The following is a 26849-nucleotide window of genomic DNA, read 5'->3' on the forward strand; positions in this document are numbered from 1 at the left end:
TAATTTTATTGCCATGTGAGCAAAAGAAGACTGTCTTTTAAAAGATCATCCCTTCCCTTGTGAGGAGTCATGGAATCCAAAGCTGTGATCAATACTAAGTCTAAAGAAAGGGGTGTGTTGCAAAGCCCAGAGTTATACAATGTATGCACTTTTTAATCCTTCACCTTCACCTTCACTACAAAAATAATGTTTATTTAGTATATATGTTACCACTGAAACTGATTATGTTTTGTTTGTGTAATATTCAAAGTATATAATGGATACTAGTGTGAATCCACGAGGGGGTTGGATCCGCTGCTGTGGTTGGAACCACAGCAGGGTGCTGTGCAAGATTCATACCCATTATTCTAATAAAAAAAAAAATTATTTTTTATTAATAAAAAATTTGATTGTGTCTACCACAGCACCCTGGGGTGGGATCCAACCCCATCCACGAGAACACCAGTGTCTCAAGGAGCTCAGAGCTATCACATCAACTCATCCAAGGTAATATATATACTTTCTTCATCGTGTAAATTTTGATTTGGACTGTTACAACTAGATATAGAAACATTCTATTACTATTATTATTATTGTAGTGGTACGGAGTGCGGAAGCGTGATAAATTCAACCAAAGATAATGAGAAATTAATAAAGATAGTAAAAGTAACACCAAGATTTTTAGGTGGAAAAATCCTCTGTAAATAGAGGTAAAAAACCACCGGCGAGAGAGTCAAAAGTTCCACTAGAATATTGACGAGAGTACAAAATATTTTCTCCAGACTAACAAAATAAGTAGCCCACAAATTTTCTACGGATATAATATATCCAAACTAGAAGTAGAGAATATAGATAGAAAATATAGATGGAGCAAGAGCTGTAAATTTTTGGTGTGTACTATGCGGTGAAGAGCTTATTCGTGCACACAAATTGAAGACTTATTTGTGTGAATGCATTTAATGCTTTAGCCGCAATACTAGAAATAGGGGGCACCTACGAGAAGAATAGAGGTAGCTTTGGTAAAAATTCCACGGTCCTTCCACACCATAATGCCATATGCCATAGTGATTTGGTGTGCCTCACCAATAACTCCTTGATAATTGGAAATAAAAAGAGTCCATATGCCATATCACTTGACATAAATATGGCAACCTTATATCTAAATTTAAAGGCATACATTATGAGCATTTTAAAGAAAGTATAATAAATTAAATAAAAAAATGATATCATGTGAATAATGAATGCCTTTAAATTTAGACATAAGGTTGCCATATTTATGATATCAAAGTCAATTCATCATTCATATGATATCATTTTTTTATTTAATTTATTACACTTTCCTTAAAATGCTCATAATGGATGACTTTAAATTTAGATATAAGGTTGTCATATTTATGTCAAATGATGTGGCATATGGACTCTTTTTATTTCCAATTATCAAGAAGTTATTGGTGAGGCACAGCAAATCACTATGCCACCATGGTGTGAAAGGACCATGGAATTTTCACTCGTAGCTTTGGTTAGTCATTTGATGACTTGGAGTAAAAGGAGAGCACAACAACAATTATTATAGTTTATTTGTTGTTGACATGAAATCAATTAATTTGTTAGTTCATCTCATTATTGCATGATGAATATTATCATCTTTTGTTTTTCCTTGAAAGGGCTGTGATGGGTACATCACCTGATGTGGGACAGTTTTTGGACTTGCTTCTAACAACAATCAATGCGAAAAAGACAATTGAAATTGGAGTGTTTACTGGATATTCACTTCTTCAAACTGCCCTCACAATTCCAGACGATGGAAAGGTTGTTTGTTACTAGTACATTTTTTTAATCTTATATTAATAACTCCATATTTATTTATTAAGAATGTGTGGTGTAGATGATAGCCATAGACATGAACCGGGACTCGTATGAGATAGGATTACCTATCATTGAAAAGGCAGGGATGAAGCACAAGATCAATTGCATCGAGTCTGAGGCTCTTCCGGTTCTTGATGAGTTACTAAAAGATGTACGTTTTTTCTTTCTTTAGAAAGGGAAGAGACATTGGCAATGCTAACCAAATAAAGTTTTGGATGCAGGCAGAGAATAAGGGTTCGTTTGACTTTGCGTTCGTTGATGCTGATAAAGACAACTATGCAAATTACCATCAGAGAATGATGGAGCTTCTGAAACCCGGAGGTATAGCTATTTACGATAACACCCTCTGGGGAGGATCGGTGGCAATGGATGAAGAGAGTTCAGTTCGGCCGAGATCGAAGCCTGCGAGGAAGGATTTGATAGCGTTTAACAAGTACATTGCAGGTGATGCTAGGGTGAAGATTTCTCAAGTCCCTCTTGGTGATGGGATCACTGTCTGTCGCCGTAACTGAAACACTACCAATGCTCCTCATCAACCAACTTATTATGTTGGAATAATTTTTCAAATAAATTGGTCTTTGATTTTCTGCAAATTGTTAGATGTAGATATCTTTTTCCCGGAGCGGATCTCCTACACCACTTTTCCTACTTCATTCCTAATCCACCTTTCACAACTTAATAAAATAATCTTATAACATGTAAGTGATGGTGGGATTATTTTATTAAATTGTGAGAGGTGGATTAGGAACGGAGTAAGAAAAAGTAAAGAGTTACTTTTTGTAAATAAAAATAAATAAATAACTCAATTATCTTGTAATTTTTGGAAAAAGAAAAATAACTTTATTAAAACACATATAACATATGATTAGGGTCCACCAGCAACTATTAAAACACATTGTCCCGACTCCCGAGGTTGATATATGCAGTTCATTCTATTTATTTTGGTGAATATCATTGATGTTTTATTCAAGACATTTGAGCTTTGTTATTTTGCTGGAATACTCGTGTAATATGCTAGATTCAAATTATAAGTGCCTAATATGGCCAGCCTGAAACGTGGTAGCTTTGTTATTTTGGGGCTTTGGTCTACAATTCTTGAAAACTTGGATCTTGCACCCCTTTTACCAAAAAATATGAATCAAATCAAGGCATGCTTTATAAATGTCGATCGGCATTTTTTTGCTGCATTTATCACGCATCTTTCGTAATATTAATGTTTATTAAATCCTACTAGTATAATATGAATATAAATGGAAAATTAATTTTACGAGTTTGTCATGTACTCATCTCAGAGAATGGAATATTAAATTTTATGAATATGAACGGAATATTAATTTTATGAATGGAGTATAAATAAGGAGATAGAATTCCTCATCTCAGAAATCAGAAACGAGAGCAAGCCTGACGCAAAGAAGACTGCCTCTTGACTTCAAATTAGAGGTAATTGAATCTTAAATCGTCTGTTTTGTGAAATTAATCTTTGCAGTTTGGCGTTGTTTTCGTCTCTGTTGCTGTTTCTTTCACTAATGGATCATCAACCATTGCTAATTTTGCCATTTTTGGTTGCTCAGATTTTGATTTATCCATTCCCATCGTTGGAATTCGGCTGGTTCTGTGCCTGCCAAATTTTAATGATTTTAGAATAAAACTTGGGAATTTATTATCTTTTGGATGTGCAATTGTGGAAATGTATGGTTTGTAGTAGTATTGTACTGATTGCGATAGTCTCTTTAATTTACAGTTTTTTTAATATCTCTGGCAGCAAGAATATTTTATTTGTTGATTGTATTTGAAGGATTATATTAACCCTTGTGAGGAGTCATGGAATCCAAATTTGTGATCAATAATAGTTCTACAGAAAAGGGCGTGCTACAAACCGCCGAGTTATACAATGTATGCACACTTATAATCTACCACTACTAATAATTTTTATTTTGTTTGTGACCACTAAAACTAATTATGTTTTGTTTGTTTAATTTTCAAAGTATATAATGGATACTAGTGTGTATCCACGAGAACACGAGTATCTTAAGGAGCTCAGGGCTATCACATCCACTCATCCAAGGTAATATACTTTCTTCATCTAAATTTACAATCACATTTTATGATTATCATATACTTGAGCTATATAAAAGGTTCAATCTTCTATTGAAATTTGTTGGTGACATGAGATCAATTTGTTTGTTCATGTCCAACATTGTTGATGAATATTAGTATCTTCCTTTTTATTGTCAAAGGGCTGTGATGGGTACAGCACCTGATGCGGGGCAGTTTGTGGCCTTGCTTCTAAAGACGATCAGCGCAAAAAAGACGATTGAAATTGGAGTTTTCACTAGATACTCCCTTCTTCTAACCGCCCTCACAATTCCAGACGATGGAAAGGTTGTTAATTACATTTCTTTTTTATGTCATTTCAGTCTGTTGCTAAAACTCCATATTTATTAAGAATGTGGGTGTAGATCACAGCCATAGACATGAACCGGAGCTCGTATGAGATGGGATTACCTATCATCGAAAAGGCAGGGGTGAAGCACAAGATCAATTTCATTGAGTCTGAGGCTCTTCCGGTTCTTGATCAGTTGCTGAAAGATGTAAGATAATGATAAGTTTTGTTCCTTTTGAGCAAGAGAGATTGGCAATGCTAACCAATGTTTCGGATGCAGCCAGAGAATAAGGGGACGTTTGACTTTGCATTTGTTGATGCTGATAAAGACAACTATGCAAATTACCATGAGAGAGTGTTGGAACTTCTGAAACCGGGAGGTATAGCTGTTTACGATAACACCCTTTGGGCAGGGACGGTGGCAATGGATGAGAGTTTGGTTCCAGAGAGCAAGCTGGATTCAAGGAAGGCTTCGATAGAGTTTAACAAGTACATAGCAGGTGATGCTAGGGTGCAGATTTCTCAAGTCCCTCTTGGTGATGGGATCACTGTTTGTCGCCGTAACTGAAACACTACCAGATTCTGATGCTCCTCATCAACCAACTTATTATGTTGGAATAAAATTGGTGTTTGATGCTCTGCAAATTGTTAGAAGTAGACATCTTTTTTCCAAGGTTGGAATTGTTGGGATGTTTAAGTCATTTCACAAGGTTTATTGTGGGATGATATGATATTGTTGCACTCTCCCTGCATGTTTACTTATGATATGATATGAAGTAGTACTATCTAAGTTTGGATGGTTGGATGGTACATTTAAATCATTTTGGAGTGATATTTACAACAAATTGTTAAAAATTGATGTATAACAAATCATTTTGGTACATGTACGTAAAAATATTGATTTGAGTTATAACGTTGACATCATCAAATCTCAAAACTCTATTACTCCCTCCGTCCCCCATTACTTCACACAGTTTGTCATTTTGGTCCGTCCCTCATTACTTCATACACTTCACTTTTTCCATTTTTGGTAGTGGAACTCATATTCCATTAACTCATTCCTACTCACATTTATTATAAAACTAATACTTTAAAAGTAGGACTCACATCTCACCAACTTTTTCAACACACTTTCTATTACATTTCTTAAAACCCGTGCCGGGTCAAACCGTGTCAAGTAATGGGAGACGGAGGGAGTAATTGCTTACTTTTAAAACTAAACCTGATCATCTTATGTATGGTCACTGTATTTGTTGAAATATGAACTCAATATTTTGGAGTGTCCACCGTAGTGGACAAAAGCCCCTGGAACAGTCATGCTACAACTATAAAAACTTGTTAAGCCCAATAGACAGTCACATCATAACCATAAATCATATTATTTTATCAATTGTTAGTATATTTTAATTGGACTAGAACAAAATTAATTGGACAAAAATAAATAGAATGGAATGGAGTGAAAAAAAATGAATTGGGAATACGGGAGGGGATCAATTGCTAACTAATTAGCAATATTATATTTTAAATTTAAATAATTATTTAATAAAATTAAAGGGTATTAATGTCAATCCTCTATTATTAAAATTATCCTAAAACTTTAAATTTACGTAACTCTCTCAATTTAAATTATTTTTTTGCAAAAAATATATCAAATTAAAGGTAATTTTATAAGGATTCTATCGAGATATCAATTGCATATGTTCCGATGATGTTCTAATGATGAAATTTGATGATTTTTATTTCAGTTTTCGTATATGTTGATGATTTGACGAAATCTCAATATAATGCATATAAAATCTCAATATAATGAATGTAAAATCTCAATATAATGCATATGAAATCTCAATAAAACTGGGTTGATATTTTCGTGTACTTGTGTTGAAATACTAATGTCATTGTGTTGATATTTGTAATACACTATGTTAATATAAAAAAAAGCACGAAAATTATGATAGGATGATGAAATTTAATGATTTTTATTTCAGTTTTCATGTATGTTGTTGATTTGACGAAATCTCAATATAACGCATATAAAATCTCAATATTATGCATGTAAAATCTCAATATTATGCATGTGAAATCTCAATAAAACTGGTTTAATATTTTCATCTACTTGTCTTGAAATACTCATGTCGTGTTAATATAAAAAAACACGAAAATTATGATATGATAACAAAATGATGATCTTACCCTTTTATTGATATTCTGTCTTCTATTTATTGAGATTCGTAAAATTTAATCTCATCCACTCATTTTAAAATCTAAGAGTGGAGATTTGGTCTTAATTTTGGATTATGATGCTATAAGCCATAGAAGATGACCCTTGGGAATAAATATTTTATAGAAATAAACTCAGAAAGAAAATATAAATGAATTAGGAATAGACAGTCCGCCGCGCCGCCCCCACCGCCCCTTCCACGCCGTGTTTGCGGCTCCGCCCCCAACCATCCGCCCTTCCACGCCGTGTTTGTTGCTCCGCCCCCAACCATCCGCCGCGGCACAACGTTTCCAGCAGTGGTCCGCCGCAGCGGCGGCACCACTGTGGACACTCATGCTGCAAATCGGCGGCCTTTGGTGTACGCAATTGCACCTTATAGCAGCGCTAGATTCGGGATTGTCGTATGTTACAATATACTCTTTCTGTCCCTGAAAATTTGTCACCTATTTTCTTTTTCGTCCGTCTCTAAAAATTTGTCACCTTGTACTTTTACCATTTTTGGTAATAGACCTCATATTCCACTAACTCCATCTTATTCACATTTTATTTTAAAACTATATAAAAGTAGGACCCACATGCTAAATGGTGACAAATTATAGGGGATAGAGAGAGTATTAATTTTTTTATTTATTTTGTTATTTTCGTTTTTTATTGTTTTGTACTATTTTTCACTTTTTAATATTGCATTTTATGGTTTGTATTTAGTTCTTGATAGCAAATAATGTACTCTTCAATTAAAATTCAATTATTTAATTATGCTGAAAAGTTGGGGCTAAAATTTGAGTTGGCTGCATTATAGCTTTTGTAGCTGGAATTTGAAAGGCTGATTGGCAGATGAAAAATAGTTTATGGGATTTGGATCCCGCACGCACTGTGTAAAAATCACAGCACGGATGCTGTGATCTCCCATTTTAATATTTTATTTATAAAATATAATATTAAAATATTAATTTTGTTTTATAATAAAAAATTGAATGTGAGGCATAACACCCCTGTTATGGAAGATCCACAGGAGATCCAACCCCCAGTTAGTGACTGGATTTGAAGTCCAGAACTACCGGGGGCCTAACGATCGATGATGAATCCTCCAAAAATCACAAAATTATCATTAACTTTGGTTAGCTTTATTTTCTTTCATATTTTTTCATTCTTTTATTTTTTGGATTTATTTATATCCGAAGTCATTGTGGATATACATCAAAAATATTTAATTTTGGTGCCAAAACATTCAAGCAAGGAAACGTAGATCCATAATATTGGCTGTTAATTTTTCTTACTGCAGTAATCTTTTTAAAATTTATGTCGAAATTTTTAACACCAAAAATATACCCTGCTATACAACAAATTTTTTACACGATGGATTTTTTACCTTATAAATAAATTTTTTTCTTATACTTCCTCCGTCCTACAGTAGGAGTCACTCTTATTATGAGCACAGATTTTAAGATATGTAAAGAATAGTGGATTGGAAAAGTCAGTGTAATATGAGACCTACTTTTCTATACTCCTTTCGTTTTTTAGAAATAGCAATTCTCTCTATTTTAGTACGTTCTTTAAAAATAGTAACTTTCAAACTTTCTATTTTAGGAAATCTTTATACCCATATACATCAATTCATTTATCACTTATACCACTACAATTAACAACTTAAAGTGAGCCCCATAATCCAGTAACATTAATTTCATTATATTTTTCTCTGTGAAAACTACTCCACTTTGCAAGCTCTGTTGTGATATGATATATGGTATTGTTGCTTTCCGCTTAGTTTTGGCGTTTAGCAAGGAGGTACAATTGTACACCTATATTTTAATGTTAGAGCATATGCATCGGTGCTCTTGCGGAAGAGTTCTGCTCTTGCCGCACGTCCGTGCTCACCGTTGTAAGCTGTTGTGCTCTTGCCGACGGCACGGCCTGCTCGATAGCAAGAGCACCACAGTGCTGAAGAGCACGACTACGTGGCGCCTCCTGATTGGCTCATTTTTATTCCGTTAAAAAAAATAATTCATAAAAAATAAAAAATAATCCAGGAAAAAAAAAACCATGGATATGGGTGTTTCGGGTATTTTTAATGTATTTTAATATTGTGAAAATATTTTTAGTAATTGAAGTATTTAAATTGAATAATAGAATGATGAGACCTTTGAGCATGCTCATGCGGAAGAACATGGATGTGGGTGTTATAATCTTACAAAAGTGCAGAGAGTAAAAAATAAATAAATGTGGATTCAGGCCCACATTCATGTTCTTCCACATCCATGCTATTGTGAAAGAGCATGGACGTAGATGCTTTTATAATATAATTTACTAATTGCTCTTGCTAGTGAATGAATTGGTTCGTACATTCATTAATTTTATTAGGCCTTTCATCAACTTTAAAAAGCCCACAACCTGCTTGAATAAATTAAAAAAAATAAGAATAATAGTAAATTTTATGTTGAATATTTATATTTCTTATGTATTATTTTGCCTTCGATATTAAATTTTTTTATTTTTTCATTTATTTTAGAAATGACAAGTGGATCACTCATGTATAGACTTTAATATTATTATTATTATTGTAATTTTTGTGTGTACTACAAAACTATTTAACTGTATACTAGGAACTAAAATTCGTGAAGACGTTATTGCACAAAACCGTACCTCCAAACTCAAAATTCTGGATCCGCTAGACTGCCACTAGTCGTTGGATGGCACAACTAAATCATATTGGAATGACATTTAACAGTTAACAATAGGTTGTTAATTAAATGTTACTATATTGATCATTACAAGGCTTTTTATAACATAGGACATAATATATTGATTAAGTCGAAAACTTAAAATAACATTATGCTGTGTTGTTTTGATATCAACATTATGCTGTGTTGTTTTGATATCAATATTGATTAAGGTATTTCTAGTCGGCTTCTGTCGCCAAAATTCGAACAATTATACATATATTGAATCGACATAGTAATCAAAATTTTCAATTTCACTATAAGTTTAATAAAGGGGTGATTATTTTTATTATGTTCAAATTTTCATGAGTATACAAAATTGTGGAATAAAAGACTGACTTGACAATTATACAAATAGAGGTGTGTTATATTGTTAACTATTTAAGTTGTTTATTCTGCTAACTCATCAATATAGTATATTTAAAATGTCAATACGGTAACATCAAAATGTCAACACATAATATCTAACACATTATATTGAAGTTTAACAAAATTATGTGTTGACATTTTAATGTTATCGTGTTGACATTTTTAATACACTACATTGATGAGTTAGCAAATTAGCAACTTAAGAAAGTTAGCAATTGATCACTCCCTTATACAAATATTTATTATATCGTTCAAAAAAGTAGAAAAAATATTTCTAATATAAGTATGATGATAGGTAAGAACGAATGATTTTTTTTGTGATGTTAGATAATAAACTATGGGTAATCATAGATAATTCATGTCAACTACTTTGAGCTAATGTCAATTCATAATCATAGATAATTCATGTCTTTGTCAGCTAATTTAAGCTAGAAATGTATAGTACTATTTTCTTTTTCTTTTTCTTTTTCTTTGTGTGTTATTTATGTATGATTTACAAAATGAATAGTTTGGTAATATGTAGAGCAAATACCAGTCAATTTGGTTCATGTTATAGTATATGTGCGGTGGCATGATGAAGCTAGAAAGTGCATTAATATATGATAGAAAGTGCATAAATATATGAAATTGGGGAGTTTTGGGGGTGTTTAGGAAAATAAGAAAAATTTTGGAGATATTTAGGGAATTGACCATTAAAATAAATTGAATTAAAAATATATAAAACTAAAAAGCCTAAACCACTACGTATATATTCATGTGTGTAATAGTGGTGTCCAAACTGAATCCGACCCGCACCAGCACCATATGGATCCTAATTATTAATTGGTTATTTAATTTCCATAGTTAGTGGATTAGTGGTATAGTTAGTGGTAATATTGTATAATAACATATAACCGAAGAAAAGCAAGACTTGAAAACAAAACCTAATTGGTTTTCTAACTCTTAAACATGTTTCATGCTTTATAATGATGCAGGAGTTCAAGATTGGAGGGTAACAATTTATACTCTTCGGTCGTGCTCCCAAATACAGTTTGAATACTAGAGATGCTAGAGAAAGAGCAAATAATTTCGTACTTTGTAGCAGACGGGGTTGCCCTCTTTGCTGCGGCCGTGCATGAACACAGCCTTTTCAAATTCTTCTTCGTGTTGTTTATGTTGTTCTCTTTGCAGGTCTTTATGGTGGAAGTGATTTATGTTTTGAGGTGTCGAGCTTAATTATGTGATTTTTTTTTCCTTTTCTTCATGTACTATCGTGAAGTGTCGAATGTATAATTTTTTATGTAGTGCTCTATATGAATATTAGGTTGGTGGAAGCTCTTATTCATTTGTCTTTTCTGGACGTGGTATGGGTGGTAGCAGCTACACGGGAAGTAGGCGATGCGAGAATATTATTAGGGTATGCAACCAGTTTTTTTTTCGGCTAAATGCATGCATATCGGTTGTATATTCCATGCTATGTTGTTGTATTTTTGTTGATGATTTTGATCGATTTGGCTATCTTCTAATATATATTTATACATTTTTTTTTATTGACATGTGTTCGTGATTTATCTTTTATAGTATAGATCTAAAAGTGATTTAAATGATATGTGATTTGTGTGCAATTTTTAGTTTATCAACTTATTTGGTTATATGAGTTTAGAACTTGAAATAATAAAATTGTTTCTCATTCGGTACATGTGTTAATTTTTTTTCTTTGTTTGATTTTATATTTTTTAATAATTATTTTTTATTTTATATATTTATGGTTTCAGATTTCATACAATAATATTTTTATGAATTTATAAAATTATGTTACAGTATAATATAAGTTTAAATAAAAGAAAATGGGTCGTGCAATGCCCGAGGGTGATACTAGTACTTAATAAAATAAAACATTGGCAAATCACAAAATTATGTTATGCTTATCATTCCGAAAAAATTATGACAAAATTAGTATTGGAGTATTATTTTTGGTATCATTCATACGGAGTAGTTTTCTTTCCTTAAATTACTTTCTTACTTTTGTAAGTTTTATTTCTTCATACGGCTAATTAGTAGTACTAATATTTTTCATTTGTGTAATAATTTTATTTTAGTAATGAATAATTTTATTTTGTGTGATTGAGTTTTTTAGTAGTGTTTTGAGGACTAAAACTATTGAAAATATATAAGAATAAAAAATGTTTAGAAAAATATAAATAAAGATATTGTGACGTACAAATGTTTTGATATTTTAGAACATAAAAACATAAATGGAGTAATTAAATACCATGCGTTTTGTCACAGCATTGCATATTGTGCGATTTGCCACAGCCGTGTAAATAGGCTTACCCTCCCCTAACTAACACATGAATTATCTATCTATCTATACATATATAAAAGAGTTGCCACAGCCGTGTAAATAGGCTCACCCTCCCCTAACTAACACATGAATTATCTATCTATCTATACATATATAAAAGAGGAGTTTTGGGGGTATTTATGAAATTACCAAGGGGGTTTTGGGGATATATATGGAATCACAATTCTTGACATTAGAATAAAATTTCACATAAATTACATTTTTTTAATCTTTTTAATTCTTAGTTTGCTTAGTTTCATGCAAAATGTGTAGTAATAATAGTTCGCTCTTTTATTATTATTATTATTATTATTATTATTATTATTATTATTATTATTATTATATTTTTTATTTGTGATAATTATTAATTTTAATTGTTAATTCTGATTTATTGTAATAAGCAACACACTTTTATTAAATTTGTGGTAATTCGTGTATTTTGTTTAAATAATAATTACACTTTATTAATTATATTTGGCATTTGCATTATTTCACTTATTTATATAATGGTATTTGATTATATATTTTGATTTTGAAAACTGTTATAGGATAAAAATAATATTGTATGTTAAATATTTAATTTATATATTTTAGACATTCTACTTTATTGAACTCATAGTGTTAATGGTATTTTAGTATTCCATTGTATAATTTATTTTTTTTTGGTAAAGTGTATAAGTTTTTAATAATGTGTTACTAATATGTGGTTGGTCTATTTGTTATAGAAATCTAAAAGTGTTCCAACCAAATTTGATTTATTTCAAAACTTATTTACATTTATGGTTTTAACATGTCTAATAAAGCGTATGTATTTTGTGAGAAGGCATGTCAACCGTTTGTTTCAAATTAATTTAGGCAATACAAATGGATATGGGTTGTGTTTATGCGTAATCATGATGGATACTTACTTTTTTATAATATAGCTTCAGCATTTTATATGAAAAATTGTCAGATGGAAGTTTAAGAATTTGAACCAAACGCTAGGCCAGAAATAAGCGTTGCATATTAATTGTCAAAAACATAACTCCCATCATCATTGTATATTTTGTCATTGCATTTTAACCATTACTCCTTATAAATTGCTCAAAAAATAACTTCCATCATCATTGTGTGCATCAAATGCACATCTTATAAGTGGAGATTGTGAAGAGTTTGAAAAGAGCCTCATGGTTCATTTTTTGCCCTATAAATATGACATTTGATCTATCCGCACATACCTACTTACCTTATACAGTTTAAACTTGGTGATGGTTTTGCAGTGTAATACCCCGCTCAAATTAACGTCCTTGAACGTTTATCGAGTAAATAATTATATTAAAGCAAGTAGTATTTTAAACTCTATGTTTTGTGATATTAAAATTTTTGATGAGTTTTAATTGATAGTTAAGAGCCAACGTGAAACTAATTTTGATCAAGGACTTTAATGTACAAGAGGATACATGAAACGATAAAATAATTGCCCATGTACATTTATAAAGCAGAGGGATATTAAATGTCTATTTACAGAATATAGTCATTTCTCTTCAAATGAGAAATGTATTAATTATATCTAATTTATGATGTTACAAAAATGAGCTAAAGCTTCTTCGCAAAGCTAGTATTCTATCTTCAGGAACCCCAACTTCCTACAAATGATGGGACAAGTCAGAAACGACAGTGTAATAATAGTGTAGTAACAAAAATAACTTCTACCATCTTTAACCATAGTCAACATGTGAATAGTGCAACACTATTCACTGAAAATGACATGGAGTCATCACATAAGTATATGCATCACGTTTTATAATTCAAGTGTATATATATGTGTGTATGTAAAGGCGAGTCATTATTTTCTGCAAAATCTGCAGACAAGAATTTAAATCAAGGGAGACATATCCCCAAAATCAGGAAGAGCGTTGAATTAAAAGCTTTCAATTATTTTTTTTGTTGCATGCGAGTGTCGGCAGAAAGTAGTATAAGGAAGGAGAGTTGTGAAATTTCAAGTTTCATAACTTCTCTGAGGCATCACTTTGCTACACACACCAAAATCCAGTATCACACTTCTGCGACGCACTCTCAAACTTCTTTCTACCAAAATCATACGCACCTAAAATCTCTTTTCACCCAAAATTTTAAGCAAGCAGACAGAAAAGTTTTCCATCTTTCCTAGCAAGTTTCAAGCAAGCATTTTTCAAGAAGGAGAATTTCAAGCAGAAGCACTTCTAAATAAACCTTTTATCGTTCTTTTGAGGTAATGATTTTCAAACCGCAAGTTAACTCTTTTCAAGTTTTATCAAGCACGTCATGTTAGCATGAATTCATATAGAACATAGAATCACAACCAAGCATGCTCTCCTTTTACCAAATACGTCATATTTGTTTTTATTCAAGAAACTAGAAAATCTCCTAACATGTTTCAAAATAAGCCTCTTGTTTTAGCAGCCACTTCGGAAATTTATAATAGAAAATCTAACCGTCCAAATGAAATTTCCTTTGGTCATAATGAAGTTAGATAAGTTGTTTACCTTCCTTTAAAATTTCAGAACGATCGGACTACGTTTGAACCCCCGATCGTATAGAAAATCGACGCTGCTACTGTAGAAACCGACAGCCACTTCCGAAATTATTTCTGGAAAATCTAACCGTTAAAATTTGATCTGATCCTTTATGAGTCTTCTACCTTTGGTTAAAATTTCGTGACAATCGGATGTTGTTTGAATTCCCGATCGTGAAGAAACTCGAGGCTGCACCTTGTGTGGCGAAAATTTAGAAAAGAAAAAGAAAGAGAGAGAGAGAGTTAGGAAGAGAATAGAGATAAATGATGATAAGAAAGAAGTTACGTATAGCAGCTAGTTTGACTCAGTAGGTAATTGAAATAATGATTTTGCTCCCTTGACTTTTGGGCCTTTCAAATATCAAATGAGTGTTAGACTAAAATTAATTAGTCCTTATTTGGAATTCATTATTTATGATTGAATTAATCGCTCGAGATAAAATTCTCTTGAATTAATTTTGAGTAAGTGGGTTTGTATGTAAATCCTCAAGTTTATTAAATTAATTAATCTCTCGATTAATTAATACCAATAATTAAATCTACGGGTTTAATTAAAGTGAATGAGTTTATGAAAGAGAGAAGGAAAATAGGATGCATATCCTAAGAGCATATCATCCGCTATTGTTATTTCTTTGAAGCTAAATAGTTTATTATCTTTTATTGGACAAGGTCCATCGCAAGGAATTTAACTCCAAGTGGGTTAATATTGTCATACGGAGTAAGAAGCATACGAGGTGCACTTTCTTATCCCACAATGGATAAAAGTATAAAGTATTGTTTTATGATGATTAATTATGAAAATAATGTTGTCATGCCTTAAATGTTTTGTTTTATGTATGATGCCTATCTGTTTGGTTATACCGAATGTGCTATGCCAAATAAAGTAAGAAATCGAATTCGGGTCCCAGCAAGGGGAGAGTCCCTACTTGGACTAGTGTACACGTGGACCGTGTGTCATCGAGAGGGTTGGCCGGTCCGGTGCTCGTGGAAAGTGGCCACTTTCCCGGCACATGAAAGTTAAGGTGACCGTAGGAGAACACCATCTCTACGGCACAAGATGTACAGATATGGCAAAGAACAGAAAGAACTTAGACTGTGCAGTCGAAAAATGGTATTTAGTAAACTCAGGTCTTTTTAATAAAACCCCTGAGTGTTACTGTGATAATGGCTTGACAATATTTTCAAATGTATTATTGTAGTTTTCGGCAATGTGTTCACTGAGTACTTTTGTACTCAGCCCTGCATGTACTTCTAAATGTGCAGGTTGAGCTGTGATGGAGGGAAGGGTGCTAATTAAACCAGACCTACTTATAGTTCCATTGAATACTCTCGGAGGTTCGTGTCTTCATACATGGAACCGCGTTCAGTTCCTTCCGCTGTGCATTAAAGCAAGTGAAATTCTTTATTTCTCTAAAGACTCTGATAATTAACCAGTATATTGTATTGTCCCCGACTCGAGTCATTGTGATCGAGCCATTCTATTCATGTATTCAATGTTTATACTCTACAGTCAGAAAGTTCAACCATGAAGTCCATTTTTTTTTACCCAACCCGCATTCTTATTATCCACCACAGTCACGGTATATCGAACCTTGCTATAGTAAGCAAAGTTGGGTCGTGACAGAGTGGTATCAGAGCAGTTCTTTTCTGGCTTGAACCCGAGAGTCTTCTTTCAGCCATTGTCTAGACTCGTTTTGCTAGACTAACCCAGTAGCCTAATAAGGTCTCAGCACTCCAACTCATCACGCTCAACCAAGAAAGAAGTAATTTCCTCTCCCAAGGTAAAGTTGATGATATTCAAACACGTGAGCAATAGAGATTTCTTGCTCTATTTATATGCATGATATATGAATGAAGTAACTCGTACTCTTTAAAGTGGATCCTTGAATGAAGTAGTGTGTTTTTACTATATGGGCCTTAATAGTGACAACTACACCGTGCTGATAAATTCTGTCTAGGAGTCTGGATTTTAAGTGGGACAGACGTGACCCCTCCAGTTCTTTCTGGGAATTTATTAGGAATGGAAATTCTATCAAGGGGATTGACGAATCAACTTGAGGAAATTTTGAATCGGTTCGTCACACTATTTAGAGATTTTATCTACAATAGAAAGAATTCATTTCCGCTTTCCTGAGCGGGAAATAAATGGTAAATAAAGTAAGTGAACGGCGTTGCTAGGCATGCTTCAAGTATTCTAGCCATATGAATACTTCAAATCGACTATTACCTAAATGCAAATACCACATATGACACCTTAGAGTATCACCCAAGCATTTTCCGATGCTTGAAAATAATAAATGATTAAGAATCTAAGCCCTCTTAGATTTCTTCTATATGCAAAATATGGTGAACGAGTGTTTTCTACAGATGACTAGTAAGGAAAGCGCTGAACGAAAACGTAACATCGCACGAGCTGCTCGCGTGATCGCAAGATACCGGAACTATGCTCCCAGTCCCAATGATGATTTAGGGGAATTCCTTTCACACTATCGTCGACTGTGGGTCGATGCCCATCAGTACGGAGTAACAGGCTTTGATGGGATTTATCGAGTGATCCTTCTACTACCAGTGGATTGGCAGTTATGGGCTGCAGGAATTGCTCACCGATACATTGGCTACATGGACCCCCAGTTTGATCTAATAGGAGACATGCTAGGATTTCTAGGGGAAGTCCATTATACGTACATCGTATACGGTCAGGTTCCCCAAGGATCCCGCGCGCAACCTGAAAATCCAGTCCCAGCAATAGAAAAGCAAGCAGCAAAGCAGCCTACTCCTCAATCTCAGAAGAAACCTTCAACAACCATCCAAATACGACCAACAAAGAAAACGAATGAAGCAGGACCATCTCAAAGGAACCTAGAGTTAATCATCGATTCATCATCGTCGTCGTCAACTTCATCCGAGAGTGATAAGTCTGTAGACATAGAGGCAAACAATCAACGACTCAAGGCTATGTGCGAGGCACACCGACGGGGCAAGGCCGTAGTCAAGTCGAAGCCCAAGAAGAATTCCTTCCCACGAGCCACTTACACTGGAATGCTGCCTTTACGGATCCTTGATAATCCACGCCCCTCCCTAGTTCGAGCAAGGCCCAGCCCACCATCGGAAGAGACCTCTGTGGGCAACATGAAGCGACCGAAGATGAAGCTAGATAAGAAGGATGCCTCCCCAAACCTTGCTGGTAGCAAGTCTAGACCACAGTCCCCTTGGACAGATCTCCTTGAACCAGAACCCAATGCACCCTCGAAGTCCAAGCAGAAAACGAAGCATCTCGATGAGATTGCTTCTAATGAAAACATGGAGCATCACCAGCGTGAGTCAACTGAAGCCCAAATGGCACGTAGAAAGAGTAGTGCGGCTATGACCAATACCGATAAAAGCTCCGAGAAGGAGAATTCCGAGGAAGATCCCAACGGCAATCCAGACATCAACCCTACCCAACCTGCACCATAACCTTGATATCCCAGAGTGTTTCCCAGTTGTGACCATGATGTCTGTCCACTTGTAACCAGTTGCTATGATAAGACCCCGTCCCCTTTAAGCCAGTTTCCTTTATATCTATTCTGTTATATCCCTTTTCATTATTATCTTTTTTCGGCAAGCTATATAAGAAAGTTGTATCTTAGATACCATAAGTATCGTTTATGATTTCATGTTAGTGTTCAAGTACGCTATCAATCACGCTTCGAACAAAACACCACCCAAGAGAGTCGAACGACCCAAAATCCATGAGTAAAGACATGGAAAGGAATAATAACTGAAGTAAGGTGAATGAAAGGAGAGACATGAGATTACAACATCTTTACCGCCACTACTTGAATCGTTTCCACTAGTCGAATTAAAATGAACTAACTCTACGAAAAAAAAAAAAGAGGGCCTATCAACATTCGATGAAATAGGAGACCCAGCTAAAACCGATACGTAGATTACATGAGCCAAAGTGTATATTCTACTTTCTATGTTACACAAAGCAGAAATGTTTAGGCTGCGTACGGTACCTTTCCAGCCAACTAGTTTGGTGGGAAGTACGTAGAAGATAATGACATCGAGCAACCAACAGACATGACTTGGAACAAGCCAATGGAGGATTGTACGACAAGTACATTATTAAAACATATCGTAATAATAATAAATAAATAAATAAAGATTTTTACAATCCGAAACATAGAAGAATTTCAGTAACCAACTATGACCTACACACCAAGATATGCCCACTCGAGTGGATATAGAAAAATGCGCGAGACGAGAATGACATTAACCAGCTACGTAGGACTATCATACCCCAAGCCCTCTATCAAGTTTAGGCATCGAGACGCCCACACCGAAGTAAAACCAATATTGATTACAATGCTCATACTAGAACCTCGAAGCAAAGGGAAGCGGAAGAAAATGTGACGTCAATAACAAAGGGAATTGCGATCATGATAGAACTAAATGAAAGAATTAAGAAAGCCAACTGCTTCCGACCTGTAAGGGAGAACTATTAAACCAATGCTACCTAGTATTCTAAATATAACAAGAACCACTATAGAATCGGGACTTGATTTATCAAGAATTATCATTTCTAGTAAATCACCTAAGCCTCCAGAAGTAGGAGCAAGAGCGAATCCGTGCCAACAACTGGAAGCATTTTAAGTTCAACCCTAGATGAACCAGCAATAACTACCTCGTTGACGACATCGATAAAGAGTCATGTCACAAACAGGGACGTACGCACGAAGGCAAAGGCAGCCTGAAAAGAGACACGAAAGATTTGCAAATAACTTAGGACTCACTATAGGATACTTTGAGTCGAAAATAAGAGTAACTCCATCAGTAGGAATGAATCGTAAAGACCTCTTGCACACGCCAAAAGTTTAAGAATCACGTTAGGGGAAGAACGTAAAGCCTTAACTCAAGACTTAGAATTTTGGACATTATGAATGGAGGAGATGACTGAAAATCACGTCACAATCCAAGGAATGACAAATTGCTTTCCTAGCCTTATGATAGAAAATAAGATCCAACGAGATTACCATGGATACCCATGCAAGTACCACGCTAGTGATGTTTTCTTTACCTCGTAACCAAACCGATAAGTCGAAGAAAGAAAGAAATATCGAAAATTGAAATGCCATGCGAATGTCCAGGCCTATTTCTCAACACTTTACCCAAATAACCATCAGGTTAACAATTAGAGTTCACCTTCGACCTCTAGAAAACCATACCAGACAAAGGAAAGTCAAATCACACAACGTATAACTCGGTAGACCCCTAAATTCAGGCTTTCTCAAACCTAACGTATTGCCCGGAAGATCATCCGTACTTACTCCAAGGAAAAGAGGGAACGTTGATAATGTTCATAGACAAAGTGGTTCGATCAACTAAAGAGAGCTGATGTATTTTGTAGATAAAGTCGAAATACGACTGTCACCAACCATAAATACAACCAAATAACGTATCCTGGAGAGCCCTTTCCAATATTGATATGAAAGAGACCTTTTTATCTTGATATGATCATAAGGAATAAATGGTAATAACATGTATAACAGTATATGAGAAACTTAGGAAATGCGTATCCAACAAGTTTATCTTCGTCTCCATAGATGACGTACCTACCTATCCGGATGATAAGAAGGAAAACGTTAGCCAAATAAGTGCGAAAAGGCGCTGCGCTAAGCTTTACAAGTACGAATTGCGATTCAAACAAAGTGGAACCTAGAGCCACTGATAAAATCCCGATGGACCATCGAAAGGGGGAGTCGTGCCATTTTGGAGACCCCAATACCCGAATAAATTCAAGGTTTCTTAAGCATAGTTAGCCCATCGAAAATACCAAAAATGCGAGGCCTATGAACTTACAATCCAAGGAGGAGCGCTAAAATTCTCACGGACCCTGTAAAAAGAAAAAGGCTTTCAAGAAGAACGGAACAACAGTACTAGTATTAATGATAATTGTACAAGAAACAAGCTAGGGTGCCAACACCGTACATCAAAGACTGGACTAAAATGTCCCTAATCATGTGAACTAGGTTTAACTTTTGAAGTAAACATGTTAAGGATCTAGAGGCATGAACTCTATGGAAATGCAATGTGAAATTCCGCAAATAACGAGAGTTTCCAATATATATATTTTTTTTCTCTCTAGCAGAAGGTTTTTTTCCTCGAAAGAATAACTAAGATCGCCAAGGCGTTAAAATAGAAAAAAGGTAAAAGGGCTATCGAAGGAATGATCGTTTGATATTACTATCAAACTATGAAAAAAAAATCGAACACGATTTTCCCGCATGCACAACCTGAAATGTTGTAAAGAGGAAATAATTAAATATGAGTAATGATCTTTGACAGAAGTTCTTTGCGAGAGTTGCAATAGTTAAAGAACGAAATCATATAACAAAGTGAAAACACTGTAAAAGTACAAGGTCCATAGTTGTTCATAATTAAATCGTGCAAATTTCGGGACGAAATTTCTTTTAAGAGGGGTAGAATGTAATACCCCGCTCAAATTAACGTCCTTGAACGTTTATCGAGTAAATAATTATATTAAAGCAAGTAGTATTTTAAACTCTATGTTTTGTGGTATTAAAATTTTTGATGAGTTTTAATTGATAGTTAAGAGCCAACGTGAAACTAATTTTGATCAAGGACTTTAATGTACAAGAGGATACATGAAACGATAAAATAATTGCCCATGTACATTTATAAAGCAGAGGGATATTAAATGTCTATGTACAGAATATAGTCATTTCTCTTCAAATGAGAAATGTATTAATTATATCTAATTTATGATGTTACAAAAATGAGCTAAAGCTTCTTCGCAAAGCTAGTATTCTATCTTCAGGAACCCCAACTTCCTACAAATGATGGGACAAGTCAGAAACGACAGTGTAATAATAGTGTAGTAACAAAAATAACTTCTACCATCTTTAACCATAGTCAACATGTGAATAGTGCAACACTATTCACTGAAAATGACATGGAGTCATCACATAAGTATATGCATCACGTTTTATAATTCAAGTGTATATATATGTGTGTATGTAAAGGCGAGTCATTATTTTCTGCAAAATCTGCAGACAAGAATTTAAATCAAGGGAGACATATCCCCAAAATCAGGAAGAGCGTTGAATTAAAAGCTTTCAATTATTTTTTTTGTTGCATGCGAGTGTCGGCAGAAAGTAGTATAAGGAAGGAGAGTTGTGAAATTTCAAGTTTCATAACTTCTCTGGGGCATCACTTTGCTACACACACCAAAATCCAGTATCACACTTCTGCGACGCACTCTCAAACTTCTTTCTACCAAAATCATACGCACCTAAAATCTCTTTTCACCCAAAATTTTAAGCAAGCAGACAGAAAAGTTTTCCATCTTTCCTAGCAAGTTTCAAGCAAGCATTTTTCAAGAAGGAGAATTTCAAGCAGAAGCACTTCTAAATAAACCTTTTATCGTTCTTTTGAGGTAATGATTTTCAAACCGCAAGTTAACTCTTTTCAAGTTTTATCAAGCACGTCATGTTAGCATGAATTCATATAGAACATAGAATCACAACCAAGCATGCTCTCCTTTTACCAAATACGTCATATTTGTTTTTATTCAAGAAACTAGAAAATCTCCTAACATGTTTCAAAATAAGCCTCTTGTTTTAGCAGCCACTTCGGAAATTTATAATAGAAAATCTAACCGTCCAAATGAAATTTCCTTTGGTCATAATGAAGTTAGATAAGTTGTTTACCTTCCTTTAAAATTTCAGAACGATCGGACTACGTTTGAACCCCCGATCGTATAGAAAATCGACGCTGCTACTGTAGAAACCGACAGCCACTTCCGAAATTATTTCTGGAAAATCTAACCGTTAAAATTTGATCTGATCCTTTATGAGTCTTCTACCTTTGGTTAAAATTTCGTGACAATCGGATGTTGTTTGAATTCCCGATCGTGAAGAAACTCGAGGCTGCACCTTGTGTGGCGAAAATTTAGAAAAGAAAAAGAAAGAGAGAGAGAGAGTTAGGAAGAGAATAGAGATAAATGATGATAAGAAAGAAGTTACGTATAGCAGCTAGTTTGACTCAGTAGGTAATTGAAATAATGATTTTGCTCCCTTGACTTTTGGGCCTTTCAAATATCAAATGAGTGTTAGACTAAAATTAATTAGTCCTTATTTGGAATTCATTATTTATGATTGAATTAATCGCTCGAGATAAAATTCTCTTGAATTAATTTTGAGTAAGTGGGTTTGTATGTAAATCCTCAAGTTTATTAAATTAATTAATCTCTCGATTAATTAATACCAATAATTAAATCTACGGGTTTAATTAAAGTGAATGAGTTTATGAAAGAGAGAAGGAAAATAGGATGCATATCCTAAGAGCATATCATCCGCTATTGTTATTTCTTTGAAGCTAAATAGTTTATTATCTTTTATTGGACAAGGTCCATCGCAAGGAATTTAACTCCAAGTGGGTTAATATTGTCATACGGAGTAAGAAGCATACGAGGTGCACTTTCTTATCCCACAATGGATAAAAGTATAAAGTATTGTTTTATGATGATTAATTATGAAAATAATGTTGTCATGCCTTAAATGTTTTGTTTTATGTATGATGCCTATCTGTTTGGTTATACCGAATGTGCTATGCCAAATAAAGTAAGAAATCGAATTCGGGTCCCAGCAAGGGGAGAGTCCCTACTTGGACTAGTGTACACGTGGACCGTGTGTCATCGAGAGGGTTGGCCGGTCCGGTGCTCGTGGAAAGTGGCCACTTTCCCGGCACATGAAAGTTAAGGTGACCGTAGGAGAACACCATCTCTACGGCACAAGATGTACAGATATGGCAAAGAACAGAAAGAACTTAGACTGTGCAGTCGAAAAATGGTATTTAGTAAACTCAGGTCTTTTTAATAAAACCCCTGAGTGTTACTGTGATAATGGCTTGACAATATTTTCAAATGTATTATTGTAGTTTTCGGCAATGTGTTCACTGAGTACTTTTGTACTCAGCCCTGCATGTACTTCTAAATGTGCAGGTTGAGCTGTGATGGAGGGAAGGGTGCTAATTAAACCAGACCTACTTATAGTTCCATTCAATACTCTCGGAGGTTCGTGTCTTCATACATGGAACCGCGTTCAGTTCCTTCCGCTGTGCATTAAAGCAAGTGAAATTCTTTATTTCTCTAAAGACTCTGATAATTAACCAGTATATTGTATTGTCCCCGACTCGAGTCATTGTGATCGAGCCATTCTATTCATGTATTCAATGTTTATACTCTACAGTCAGAAAGTTCAACCATGAAGTCCATTTTTTTTTACCCAACCCGCATTCTTATTATCCACCACAGTCACGGTATATCGAACCTTGCTATAGTAAGCAAAGTTGGGTCGTGACAGAGTGGTATCAGAGCAGTTCTTTTCTGGCTTGAACCCGAGAGTCTTCTTTCAGCCATTGTCTAGACTCGTTTTGCTAGACTAACCCAGTAGCCTAATAAGGTCTCAGCACTCCAACTCATCACGCTCAACCAAGAAAGAAGTAATTTCCTCTCCCAAGGTAAAGTTGATGATATTCAAACACGTGAGCAATAGAGATTTCTTGCTCTATTTATATGCATGATAGATGAATGAAGTAACTCGTACTCTTTAAAGTGGATCCTTGAATGAAGTAGTGTGTTTTTACTATATGGGCCTTAATAGTGACAACTACACCGTGCTGATAAATTCTGTCTAGGAGTCTGGATTTTAAGTGGGACAGACGTGACCCCTCCAGTTCTTTCTGGGAATTTATTAGGAATGGAAATTCTATCAAGGGGATTGACGAATCAACTTGAGGAAATTTTGAATCGGTTCGTCACACTATTTAGAGATTTTATCTACAATAGAAAGAATTCATTTCCGCTTTCCTGAGCGGGAAATAAATGGTAAATAAAGTAAGTGAACGGCGTTGCTAGGCATGCTTCAAGTATTCTAGCCATATGAATACTTCAAATCGACTATTACCTAAATGCAAATACCACATATGACACCTTAGAGTATCACCCAAGCATTTTCCGATGCTTGAAAATAATAAATGATTAAGAATCTAAGCCCTCTTAGATTTCTTCTATATGCAAAATATGGTGAACGAGTGTTTTCTACAGATGACTAGTAAGGAAAGCGCTGAACGAAAACGTAACATCGCACGAGCTGCTCGCGTGATCGCAAGATACCGGAACTATGCTCCCAGTCCCAATGATGATTTAGGGGAATTCCTTTCACACTATCGTCGACTGTGGGTCGATGCCCATCAGTACGGAGTAACAGGCTTTGATGGGATTTATCGAGTGATCCTTCTACTACCAGTGGATTGGCAGTTATGGGCTGCAGGAATTGCTCACCGATACATTGGCTACATGGACCCCCAGTTTGATCTAATAGGAGACATGCTAGGATTTCTAGGGGAAGTCCATTATACGTACATCGTATACGGTCAGGTTCCCCAAGGATCCCGCGCGCAACCTGAAAATCCAGTCCCAGCAATAGAAAAGCAAGCAGCAAAGCAGCCTACTCCTCAATCTCAGAAGAAACCTTCAACAACCATCCAAATACGACCAACAAAGAAAACGAATGAAGCAGGACCATCTCAAAGGAACCTAGAGTTAATCATCGATTCATCATCGTCGTCGTCAACTTCATCCGAGAGTGATAAGTCTGTAGACATAGAGGCAAACAATCAACGACTCAAGGCTATGTGCGAGGCACACCGACGGGGCAAGGCCGTAGTCAAGTCGAAGCCCAAGAAGAATTCCTTCCCACGAGCCACTTACACTGGAATGCTGCCTTTACGGATCCTTGATAATCCACGCCCCTCCCTAGTTCGAGCAAGGCCCAGCCCACCATCGGAAGAGACCTCTGTGGGCAACATGAAGCGACCGAAGATGAAGCTAGATAAGAAGGATGCCTCCCCAAACCTTGCTGGTAGCAAGTCTAGACCACAGTCCCCTTGGACAGATCTCCTTGAACCAGAACCCAATGCACCCTCGAAGTCCAAGCAGAAAACGAAGCATCTCGATGAGATTGCTTCTAATGAAAACATGGAGCATCACCAGCGTGAGTCAACTGAAGCCCAAATGGCACGTAGAAAGAGTAGTGCGGCTATGACCAATACCGATAAAAGCTCCGAGAAGGAGAATTCCGAGGAAGATCCCAACGGCAATCCAGACATCAACCCTACCCAACCTGCACCATAACCTTGATATCCCAGAGTGTTTCCCAGTTGTGACCATGATGTCTGTCCACTTGTAACCAGTTGCTATGATAAGACCCCGTCCCCTTTAAGCCAGTTTCCTTTATATCTATTCTGTTATATCCCTTTTCATTATTATCTTTTTTCGGCAAGCTATATAAGAAAGTTGTATCTTAGATACCATAAGTATCGTTTATGATTTCATGTTAGTGTTCAAGTACGCTATCAATCACGCTTCGAACAAAACACCACCCAAGAGAGTCGAACGACCCAAAATCCATGAGTAAAGACATGGAAAGGAATAATAACTGAAGTAAGGTGAATGAAAGGAGAGACATGAGATTACAACATCTTTACCGCCACTACTTGAATCGTTTCCACTAGTCGAATTAAAATGAACTAACTCTACGGAAAAAAAAAAAGAGGGCCTATCAACATTCGATGAAATAGGAGACCCAGCTAAAACCGATACGTAGATTACATGAGCCAAAGTGTATATTCTACTTTCTATGTTACACAAAGCAGAAATGTTTAGGCTGCGTACGGTACCTTTCCAGCCAACTAGTTTGGTGGGAAGTACGTAGAAGATAATGACATCGAGCAACCAACAGACATGACTTGGAACAAGCCAATGGAGGATTGTACGACAAGTACATTATTAAAACATATCGTAATAATAATAAATAAATAAATAAAGATTTTTACAATCCGAAACATAGAAGAATTTCAGTAACCAACTATGACCTACACACCAAGATATGCCCACTCGAGTGGATATAGAAAAATGCGCGAGACGAGAATGACATTAACCAGCTACGTAGGACTATCATACCCCAAGCCCTCTATCAAGTTTAGGCATCGAGACGCCCACACCGAAGTAAAACCAATATTGATTACAATGCTCATACTAGAACCTCGAAGCAAAGGGAAGCGGAAGAAAATGTGACGTCAATAACAAAGGGAATTTCGATCATGATAGAACTAAATGAAAGAATTAAGAAAGCCAACTGCTTCCGACCTGTAAGGGAGAACTATTAAACCAATGCTACCTAGTATTCTAAATATAACAAGAACCACTATAGAATCGGGACTTGATTTATCAAGAATTATCATTTCTAGTAAATCACCTAAGCCTCCAGAAGTAGGAGCAAGAGCGAATCCGTGCCAACAACTGGAAGCATTTTAAGTTCAACCCTAGATGAACCAGCAATAACTACCTCGTTGACGACATCGATAAAGAGTCATGTCACAAACAGGGACGTACG

At 35.2% G+C, this 26849-nt stretch overlaps 2 protein-coding genes and 4 long non-coding RNA genes across 6 annotated transcripts; 4 read left to right on the forward strand and 2 right to left on the reverse strand.

Moving 5' to 3' along the window:
• Window positions 1–373: 373 nt before the first annotated feature.
• Window positions 374–2432, forward strand: LOC125196257 (cation-dependent phenylpropanoid and flavonoid 8-O-methyltransferase 1-like). The gene is made up of 4 exons (XM_048094700.2): window positions 374–486; window positions 1644–1788; window positions 1865–1996; window positions 2067–2432. Exons 2-4 carry the CDS (start codon window positions 1651–1653, stop codon window positions 2355–2357), a joined length of 561 nt encoding a protein of 186 aa, XP_047950657.2. The 5' UTR covers window positions 374–486; window positions 1644–1650; the 3' UTR covers window positions 2358–2432.
• A 383-nt stretch (window positions 2433–2815) lies between these two features.
• Window positions 2816–5018, forward strand: LOC125196259 (cation-dependent phenylpropanoid and flavonoid 8-O-methyltransferase 1-like). Its single transcript, XM_048094701.2, has 6 exons — window positions 2816–3285; window positions 3641–3738; window positions 3831–3910; window positions 4083–4227; window positions 4305–4436; window positions 4509–5018. Exons 2-6 carry the CDS (start codon window positions 3667–3669, stop codon window positions 4794–4796), a joined length of 717 nt encoding a protein of 238 aa, XP_047950658.1. The 5' UTR covers window positions 2816–3285; window positions 3641–3666; the 3' UTR covers window positions 4797–5018.
• Window positions 5019–13301: 8283 nt separating this feature from the next.
• On the reverse strand, window positions 13302–14507 carry LOC148928614 (uncharacterized). Its single transcript, XR_016137831.1, has 2 exons — window positions 14360–14507; window positions 13302–13480 (listed from the first exon to the last, which is right to left on the reverse strand). It is a non-coding gene; the product is annotated as an uncharacterized LOC148928614 (long non-coding RNA).
• On the forward strand, window positions 13715–15708 carry LOC125197809 (uncharacterized). The gene is made up of 3 exons (XR_007172246.2): window positions 13715–14085; window positions 15058–15122; window positions 15652–15708. It is a non-coding gene; the product is annotated as an uncharacterized LOC125197809 (long non-coding RNA).
• Window positions 15709–20982: 5274 nt separating this feature from the next.
• On the reverse strand, window positions 20983–22251 carry LOC148928615 (uncharacterized). Its single transcript, XR_016137822.1, has 2 exons — window positions 22104–22251; window positions 20983–21224 (listed from the first exon to the last, which is right to left on the reverse strand). It is a non-coding gene; the product is annotated as an uncharacterized LOC148928615 (long non-coding RNA).
• LOC148928616 (uncharacterized) lies at window positions 21496–23677 on the forward strand. The gene is made up of 3 exons (XR_016137823.1): window positions 21496–21829; window positions 22802–22866; window positions 23396–23677. It is a non-coding gene; the product is annotated as an uncharacterized LOC148928616 (long non-coding RNA).
• Window positions 23678–26849: the final 3172 nt, after the last annotated feature.

Source organism: Salvia hispanica, chromosome 4 (genome assembly GCF_029641045.1).
Source record: "Salvia hispanica isolate PSC_SH4W2 chromosome 4, Shi_PSC_v1, whole genome shotgun sequence".
NCBI classification, from domain to species: Eukaryota; Viridiplantae; Streptophyta; class Magnoliopsida; order Lamiales; family Lamiaceae; genus Salvia; species Salvia hispanica.

What these genes read in the sequence shown, in the direction of transcription:
- LOC125196259 (XM_048094701.2), top strand. Translation starts at nt 3,667, where the DNA reads ATGGAATCCAAATTTGTGATCAATAATAGTTCTACAGAAAAGGGCGTG. An exon ending in ATCACATCCACTCATCCAAG is followed by an intron (nt 3,911 to 4,082) that starts GTAATATACTTT and finishes TTATTGTCAAAG; the next exon opens with GGCTGTGATGGGTACAGCAC. An exon ending in CAATTCCAGACGATGGAAAG is followed by an intron (nt 4,228 to 4,304) that starts GTTGTTAATTAC and finishes ATGTGGGTGTAG; the next exon opens with ATCACAGCCATAGACATGAA.
- LOC125196257 (XM_048094700.2), top strand. Translation starts at nt 1,651, where the DNA reads ATGGGTACATCACCTGATGTGGGACAGTTTTTGGACTTGCTTCTAACA. An exon ending in CAATTCCAGACGATGGAAAG is followed by an intron (nt 1,789 to 1,864) that starts GTTGTTTGTTAC and finishes TGTGTGGTGTAG; the next exon opens with ATGATAGCCATAGACATGAA. An exon ending in TTGATGAGTTACTAAAAGAT is followed by an intron (nt 1,997 to 2,066) that starts GTACGTTTTTTC and finishes TTTTGGATGCAG; the next exon opens with GCAGAGAATAAGGGTTCGTT.